Source organism: Podarcis tiliguerta, assembly GCF_965153285.1.
Source record: "Podarcis tiliguerta genome assembly, chromosome: 7".
Classification (NCBI taxonomy): domain Eukaryota; kingdom Metazoa; phylum Chordata; class Lepidosauria; order Squamata; family Lacertidae; genus Podarcis; species Podarcis tiliguerta.
Window position 1 is genome coordinate 55,638,523 of NC_139540.1, and position 9,542 is coordinate 55,648,064.

General features: G+C 40.6%; 1 protein-coding gene across 4 annotated transcripts in view; it reads left to right on the forward strand.

Annotated features, from left to right (window-relative positions):
- Positions 1-4,593, forward strand: part of NFATC1 (nuclear factor of activated T cells 1) — a 123,669-nt gene extending 119,076 nt beyond the window's left edge. For all 4 annotated transcript variants that reach the window (XM_083449169.1, XM_083449167.1, XM_083449166.1 and 1 more), the window contains exon 10: positions 1,963-4,593. In XM_083449169.1, coding sequence (XP_083305295.1) covers positions 1,963-1,965 — 3 coding nt within the window. In that variant the 3' untranslated portion in view covers positions 1,966-4,593. The remainder of the gene's footprint in view (positions 1-1,962) is intronic.
- Positions 4,594-9,542: the final 4,949 nt, after the last annotated feature.

A 9,542-nucleotide genomic window follows, 5' to 3' on the forward strand; every position in this document is an offset into this window, starting at 1 on the left:
GAATTTCAAAGCAAGTCCAAAATCAAATGTTCTGTCAGAATGCCCCAGGGGCATAGGCTCAAATATTTGCTGATGATTGGCCGGCCGTGCCCCCCCCCCCCCCCCCGATTTCAGCTTCTTCTCAGAAGATTTGATGTCAGGAACCACTCACAGCACTTTCCATTAGTGCAGTACGATGTACCACATCACTTACTTTCCATGGTTGTTCAGCAAAGCGTTCTTCTTGGTATGATTAGGCAAGGCAGGCAGTGTTGCAAACTGATCAGACAAGCAGGCAAGGCAAGCAACAAGCTGATCACACTGAGAAAGCAAAGCTAAAGCAAAAGTCATACAGAGCCAATCAGGCCCCCATTGGTTGATCAGGTCACCTGACCCAGCTTGGTTGGCAAGCTGCAATACCTTCTCTAGCCATTACGTTTGTGGTGCTACTGCACAGGAAAGATCAGTTCAGTAAGCCTTTCAGCCCATGAGCTGCCTTGGTGCCACAAATTAATAAGGTAGCTGACCTCTGGCGCTCAAGGGCCCCAATACCTTACACAGATTTTCCTAAGGAAAACTGGCATTTAGATGTACGAAGCTATCATAGTCCAGTTTCTCTTATGCCACACTGGAACCCAATTTAACTTGCTTTCTCTCTCTAAAAATGTGCCATAGCGATTAAATACTTTTTTTAAAAAAAACCAAACTCATCTTTTAAAAACTTTTTAAAAATAATAATAATCTGCGCACAGCTACAGGAAGTTTTGTTTTTGATCAGCATGGTCTTTTCTTGCACAAACAAATGGAATTATCCAAGCAGAAAGGATCAACAGCCCACAAGCAAAGGGAAATGTGGGCTTTTCCAGGCTAATTCCATGACGTGGGCATGTGTTTCCCCTTCGCTGTGATGTTAGGAAAGCTCCAAAGTGGTGACAGCCTTCCTGATGACATTTTGTCTATCTTAATGTAAATCAAGCCGTGGCAGGGACCACAGGGAGGAGAGGTGGAAATAGAAGGGATGTTGTGCAGCTCACTGTTGATATGCTCTGCCAGGTTCAGTCATTTCCTGCCCATCTGCCAAAAATCACAAGCGATAAATGGACATAGCCGGAGTGTGAGAAACTGCACAGCTCCAAAGTCGAGCAGGGGGTGAAGGGAATGAAAAAATAATAACCACGAGTAACGAAAACATTGCACTACTCTGTTCATCCCGCAGGTTAATGCTTAGATTATAGACCCTGTCAACTTCTTTCTTTAAATGCCTGCTATGGCTTGCTGCCTTGTCCTCAGAAGTTTTCTGAAGGCGAATAAGGAGTTGTGCGTTTTGTTTTTTTAAAAAAGAACACAACACCCACATTTGTGTGCTTTCCACCGTTGAGGAAGACATGTCAATTTATCTGTTTCACCACTATCGGCTGCGAGAGAGCAAAAACACCAATTTAGGTTCCTTATTTCTTTCATCAACTCTCTTTCCCACTGTGGAAACTTCAGCATACGGAACCCCTATCCAACTGAGTCATAGCCATTTTCAAACATTCAGGTCAGCCCCCTGCTGTTTTGTGGGTTATGCTTGCAAGCTCAGGTCAGCTTATGTGCCATGGATCAGTTCTTCTATGGACTTCCTCTTCTTTGTCCCTTTCCCCTTCAAAGCCAACCCAACTGTGTGTGTGTGTGTGTGTGTGTGTGTGTGTGTAACTAAATTGCAGGGATAGAATATGAGTGATGCAATACGGCAAGGCCCCGGGTGCTCCTTTCTAATGGAAGCCTGGGAGCACTGCATGAGTTTCCTTTAGGATTATGCGATCCTTTTGCTCTTGCAGTCCCATCCTGGTTTGATTGGCTACTTGCTGGAATTTTATGCTTAGCATCCGTGACCAAAGAGAAACAGGCAACACTAATTCAAGTGCCTTTAAGTGTCACTTTTGGCAGAAGTGTGTATAGAGCAATAACCCTTCTCTCCTTCTGTTTTCTTCTTCCTTGCAGTAAATGAAATAATAAGGAACGACCTCTCCAGCACCAACGTCCATTCATAGCTGGTCGTCTAGATATCCTGCTTTAAGCTCCGCTGAGACATCGGCTTCAGATAAATGGAAGATCCTCCCTGGTACCGCTCTGCTCTTTCCCTTTCTGGAATGTTTGGAACAATTACCTCTTGTCTGTATATCTATACATAAAACTAATTAGCTGGCTTCAACCAAGGAAACACCTTCGGTCAAGAAAATCATCTCAAGGGAAATGGAGGACACGAACTCTGAAATGGTGCGTTTCGCAAGTTGAAATAGGAAATGTGACACAACTGGTGACTGACTGAAAACTGGCTTTCTTTTCCTTTGGGCTCTACTGGAAGTGCCTTATTTTGTTAGCTTCTGACATCAGGACATTGTATTGGCAGCTTTGGATATGCTGCCATCCAAAGTATTTCTAGGCACAGTAACCATCAAACATACATTGGAACTTGGGGTGTGTTGGAACTGTCTGTTGGTATGGGTATAAAACCCCCTGTTGTGTTGTATCAGCTCATTCATACTCAGAGTAGATCCATTCAGATGATAGGCAAGATTTTAGTGGATCTACCCTGAGTATGGTTTAGTTAGTTACAAGCCCTGGAAAGTAAAATACGTGTCTGAATTCCTGGATTTCTTCACTTTTGAACTGTATTTTACATCTTGTTGCCTTATTCCTGATGCATTATTTTTAAAACAAACCCAGGTTGTCATCTCAGTTCTATACTTTTCAGCCTATTGCAGGTCTTTGCTCATGTATCATAGGACTGCATGTTAATACTTTGACTTAAATCAATTTCTAGACATAGCACAAGACAATTGAACAGCACAAAATATTAAGGTTGATGGACAAAAATGTGGATATCTATCTTTTCCTCAACTGTTTTATGTGTATGCTTATACATACAAACTAGCATTTATGCATATATATATATATATATATATATGCCTTGGGGAGGCTTTGAATTCAACAATAATTTCTGCTTCTGAGAATGCAGTCCTGATCCCATGCAAATACTCTTGCCATTACTATGTTGTGGGTTTGTTATGTTTAAGACAATTATGCATTTTCTTTCCTCAAGCTAATAAGCAAGCACTTTAGACAGTTCAGAAGGATGCATATGAAACATGTATTAATTACCAAATGACAAAAGATGAGTTAAAAGCAAATGTAAATACCATTTTCAAAGAATGTAAAATATTTGTTCAATTATAAGATAATTATTCCACTGAAGCCTTATAACTCTCTGCTTTGTGTACAACAAATATTACCAAAAAACCAAACGTTTTAATATGCAATGCTGTATAGTATGTTTTCAGAGCAGCTTCAAGTTTATAGAGTACATATGAAACTTAAGCATGTAATGTAGTCTTTGACATGGTATTTCGTACAACCAATAATGTTGTTACCGTATAGCTAGTAATGGCATATTATGTCACATAGACAAAAAGAAAGCATGGCTCCATTTTTAAAGCATTTAACATTAATATTGTGCCTTAGGAAATACGAGTGAACTACTCCACAGTTACTAAGGTGGTGACTGAGTGCAGTGTACAGTTAAAGCAAACTCAACAGGTTTCACAAAAAGGTGAAACAGTCCTAAACATTTAGAAATATTACTCTGTACAATTATGTCTTACTTACTTTTTTTTTTAAAAATGAAAAGCCATATTTGTAACATTTGCACATTACTGTGAAAACATAAGAATATAATATGGCTGTATGTAAATATTATAACATTACTGGTCCTTCTAATTGGGTGACTTCCCAACTGCTTAGCAAGAGATATTTATCCTGTACTCAGCTTTGTAGCAGTTGCATGCATTTCTCCTAGACTGCCATATTATATATACATATAAATTTTGACAGTTTTCAGCTAAACTTGCAGCTAGAAAATACATCAGACGAAGCACAACTTTCCACAGAAAGCTAGATTGGTTCAACTGTTTTTGACTCCTGCGGGAGGGGGATTTTTCATAAAATGATACACTTTAAAATGTCATATGTTAGCATCTATATTCTGTATATTGCAGGCACTTCCGTTTCAGGCAACTTTCAGTCTTCCAATATCATAATTGTACCATTCGTCAAGAAGTGCTTCTGTATAATTTCCATTTGTTAAAACAGAAACTTGTGCGGGAGCAGCACTCCATAGATTAAACCATATTTTTGGATGTCCCTTGCCAACAATTGCTCTTTCTTCATGTATTCTACATTTAAAGCATGTAGTTGCCAAGAAAGACATGGAGTTCCAGTGTAATTCTCAGACGTCCATTTCTCTCAATTTTCCTGAAATGTCAGAAGAGTGCAAGTGGAGGAACCTTCAGGCGGGCCAAAGGATTTTTGACTCTGATACAGAAATATCTTGGGCGAGGTGCTGACCACACAAGCACCACAATGTTTGCATTTCTGCAATAACTTTAGCAAGATAATCATATGTATTGTTCCCGGTATGTCACACCCCCTATTTGTCATTGTTTGTTTGTTTCATTTCTTTTGAGCTGTCTTGGAAGTTTATTACATTCAATCCTAGCTCTGAAAAACTATGCATCTCTTGTATATGTATCCATGAATAATAATAATAAAAAAATCTGGTATGAAAAACCCGTATCTGATAAGAATTTTACATTCATTTTATGGTTTGTTTGTTTTTTGCTTATTTGTTGGCAGAAATGCTGTTGGTTCAGGGTAGATGAGCAATATGCAACAGAACGGGGTGGGAACAAGGTGGGAACATCTTAAAAATGTAGAATGGGTTACAGCAGTGCAAACAAAGAAGCACATTTTTTGATGCTCCCATAGGTGAAGAAAGGAGGGAGAGAGTATTCCAAGAACAAAACTAGCAGGCTGATATCTCCAGGATATGCTAGTTTTTGTGTGTGTTTTTTCATGGAGAGAAGCATCCCAAACTGGCATTCCTGACCTTATGTCCTGTAACTGATCATCAGCAGTCACTGCCTGATCCACAAAGTTCTTTCTGGCTCATACCCTGATAATCAATGGTTGTACGGTAAGACTGGGAATTATCTGGAATGAGTAACATCAGCTGGCACACTACTATACTAGAACAAATTCATGTTGTCAGGAAGCAAATCCACCATGGCTCTAGAACTGATGATCTCCGAGGGATGAGAGTCCGGCATACATTTTGAACTTGAAAAAACATGCTGTATTCTGCCAGAGAAAGAATTACTGAGCCCTGGTCTATCTATGCATGCCACAGAATGACATGGTATGAGTGGTGTGTAATAGCTCAGAATGCAGGGCTAGTTACAGTCATACTACAGCCCATCAGCATCCTGTCTCTGGAGGTCGGGTGACACTAGAAGGGTGCTAGAGGTCTGGCCCTCAGCCTGCCTGACTCTAGCTTCCAGGTAGCCTCCCACCCTCCAACATGAATGCCTGATATGGCATCCCATCTATAGTTTCTTGGGATTGATATTTATGGGGGCAGTTTTTACCAGGGTAATTAAGTCCCAGTTCAAGGCAGGAAGCTTCATATTTTAATGTCTGTAGTGAGAAAGTGTGTGTACAATTGTATGTGCACTGTCTTCTACATTGCATTACATTAGGAACCGGGGCGAGCCTACATGCATGACATCAGGGGTGATGCTAGTCTGTGCTCACACATTGGGTTGTATCCAATGAAGTCATCTTGTTCAGGCAAGGACAACAGAGCACCCCCTCTTTCTCCCCCCCCCCCGTGCCCACTATCTGTTCTGGGAGTTCTTTCAAACTTCCAGAACATTTGGGGAGACAGAGGTTGGAGAGGAAATTCTATTGTGAAAAGGAAAGCCCTTGTATGAACAGGATAACTTTGTTTGAATGCAGCCCATCGCAGGTTCAATCCCAAGCATCTCCAGACAACATTTTGGAAAGGGAAGGAGCTCAAAGACAGAATAGATATTTCCTATGCACAGTGGTCCCGTTTCAAACTCCATTTGAAAGATCTCGGTTAAAAGGATTGGAAAAGAGCTCTGCCAAGGGCCTTGGAGAACCACACAGCACCACAGGCATATAAGTTGTCATATAATTACAGTTGATTCAGTTTTTGTTATATATGCTAGCTGTGACTCAGGATTATACAAAATAAACAGCAAAACTAATAGAAATTTTAGTGCCTATAGTTCACATATGTAGCACTTAATACCTGCCTGGTATCTATTTTAATTGATTTTATTTTGTTTAAGAGAAAAGGCACGTATCTTAAAAACGAAATGAACGTCTAAACAAAATCTGAACTACATGGGAATGCTGAATTGCAGATGTGTGGACGTTTTGGCCCTACAGATGCTGCTGAACTACAATTCCATTCATGCTCATCAAGCATGGTCATGTAGTTCAGAAACATCTGGAGGGTCAGATTTGCAATTATTTAACAAGTCAGGCATTGTTTTGGTCTCTCTTCTTTCCCTTGCGTTTTGTAAGATATTTATTCTGGTCTGGTTTTGTGTGAGACAGCTTTAAGGAGCACAGATTTGTAAACAAAAAATGCATGCAAGTCAGTGCCGAAACCTTTCCCCTTCACTGCTCATGTGTATAAATCAGTGATTTCCCCCTTTAATTACAAGTGTCATTCTTATATAGGACAACATGCTAGATTAATACAGGATTTGTACTTGGGTGGAGGTAAGTTCATAGCACATTATTCCCCCGCCCCCAGCAAATTGCCAGCATGTACATTGGCGCATTTAAAGCAGTGACTCCTTGAGAGTGCAAAGGCAAGATACATGCTGCTAAATTCCATGGTGGATACCTATCAGAGAGCCATGCTTCTCTGTCCTCATCTGCATCTGAAGCCTGGAAGAAAACGGCAAAAAGACAGACCCTTTCAGACAGCATACACAAGCTGTAGGAAAAAACCCCCACAACATTAGACGAATTTGTCCAACAGTAAGTGTTCAAAAACGGGGTGTTTTTTTACTATCCTGTATTGTAGGCAGATTGTGCAAGAAGTGAACAACAGCTCTGGACAGCCATTTTTTCTTAGCAGAGGAAAAAACTCAACTATTTGCCAGAACAGATATAGGAGCAGCTGTCAAGTTATTTCAGAAGGGACCTAAAATAGAGCCCAGAATTTCAGAATTCTGCATGAGGCAGATACCATTTTACATGGTCAAGGGGTACAGAACATTGTCTAGAACACTATACAAGCTACAAAGTAAACTGGTTTCTCTTCACAGCATATGCGATATTAGGTCATAACCACGATAATTTCCTTGGTTGTAGAGTAGCTGTTGAAAGGGGACTATTGAAAGCAGGGAGAAGCAATAGTGTTTGGAGAGACTGGTCTGCCAGCAGGAGCTCCTGTGATATTGATTTAAGACCAGATGCCAAACCACACCATCTGCAAATAGCCTGCAGAATCCCCATTCCAAAGGAATATCAGCAAGCACCTGTGAACTGCTAAGTGCAAAACAGCCAGCCTCAGAGCGAAGGGTTAGCATAGCTGATTCACAGGGTCCATTCCCACCCAACTCTTAGAAACCTAAACTGTTTAACTACAATAGGCTGGCACTGCAGAAGAATTAATGCTCCACGTGCAACTTGAGGCCTAACCTGGGATATTGATACCTAAGGTCATGACTACTGCATATAGGTATATAGATTCCATTTATTGTTTAGAAACTGCAAAAGTCCTTTACAAAGTTTGCTGTTTTGTAAGGCACTTGGTATTATCCTATTTTGGCAAAGGGGAAACTATTGCCATCTTTTCAAAAGCCAAAGCATAAGTCCATGCAGTGCTATTTTTCTTTAAAAAAATGTTTAGGGGTACTCTCATTTTGACTCAAGAAAACCACCATTTTATAGTTCAAATTGGGAAAAATAAATACAGTAAATGGACAAAAGTACAAAGATTCACAAAATGTTTAGGGGTATGCGTACCCCCTGCGTCCCACCAGAAAAAAAGCACTGGGTCCATGTATAACCATTTAGCCTCTGTTTCATTTAAAAATGACACCACTTGTCTCTGGTCATTACTCTAGGATTTGGACTTGAATTTGTAGAAATAACTTCAGTTTTCTAAAGGTTTCTGTAAGTGCAGTGCTCTCTGATTTGGGACTAGAGCTTTTGCCCATGGGAACCAAACTTTCCACTTCAGAAGTGGAGTTTCTGTGAGCCAATGTGAGTGAAGGAAGCATCTCCACCATCAATTGGCCAAATTCCATCTCTGTGGCAAGCAAGTGCGAGCTGCCCTGGACCTCCCATTGCCTAGAATTTATTCTGCTTTATTTCATGGCCAAGCCAAATCAATAGTGCTAAGGGGAGTGGAATATTCCTAGGACACTGGCTTCTGGTCAGGAATGGTTGCATATTAAGATATATATTCATTTGATGTTTTACGTGAACAAAAAATATCCAGTGTTGGGTGTAGTACTTAAAGAGTACAAATGAACAAAGGGCTCATCTGTCAGCGTGGCTACCTATAGGCCTGGTAATTGACCTAAAACCCCAACATTTCCCTTTCCCTTCCCCACACCCAGCACCATGAGATTTAGAAATAATAAACAGTCCATCCATTTTCAATTGACGCACTTACACACAGGAATGAGATTGCAGCATAACCCCGCAAAATGAAATGTTCATCACTTCTGTAAGGTGACAGAGAACATAGAGAGGGTCACTATTTGCCATGTAACCCTGATTTCTATCTCAATAATGTGGCTGAACTATTTGGATCAAAATGAAAGCCACAAAATTGACTCAAACTTGGCTTTCAGTAGTTTTGTGTGTCCAGGTGGAAGCTGGAGATTCCTGGACAACACCAGATTTCTGGCTGACCTCCCTGTTCCTCTGTATGACACCTATAAACAGATGCTTGATTGCTATTTTTTCACTTGCAATGGAAAGAACCCCAGGGTACAACTCTCCTACATTACAATCCCAAAATTTTCCTATACTTACCGTATTTTTCGCTCTAGAAGACACACCAGACCACAAGACGCACCTAGTTTTTGGAGGAGGAAAACAAGAAAAAAAATATTCTGAATCTCAGAAGCCAGAACAGCAAGAGGGATCACTGTGCAGTGAAAGCAGCAATCCCTCTTGCTGTTCTGGCTTCTGGGATAGCTGTGCAACCTGCATTCGCTCCATAAGACGCACACACATTTCCCCTTACTTTTTAGGAGGGAAAAAGTGAGTCTTATAGAGCAAAAAATACGGTACTTTTCTGAACTCAATGGGATTTTCTTCTTAGCTGACAGGTATAGGATTGTGCTGAAAACTACCTTCCCTGTAGGGATTTAGTATTACGAAGTGACCCTTTAGAGGGATTCAATAACCCAAGGTAATAACATTCTCTTGTTCTCCGGATCACTAATACCGATTCAGATCTTGGAGGCCCTGAGTTCCTTCCTTTTTGGCTGGAGGCAAGCTCACTGAGGTGAATGCCACACTGCAGAGTGGGAATGGGACAGAAATTCAAGTCAGTGTTTATTTACCTGGTTCACACTTTCAGAACAATATGTGAAGTAAAAAAGCAACCCTTCAAAATTTGCACTTCTTTGAATATTGCAATTCAGTTCTCCAGCTAAGTAATAGGTGCAAAAAAAAAATAA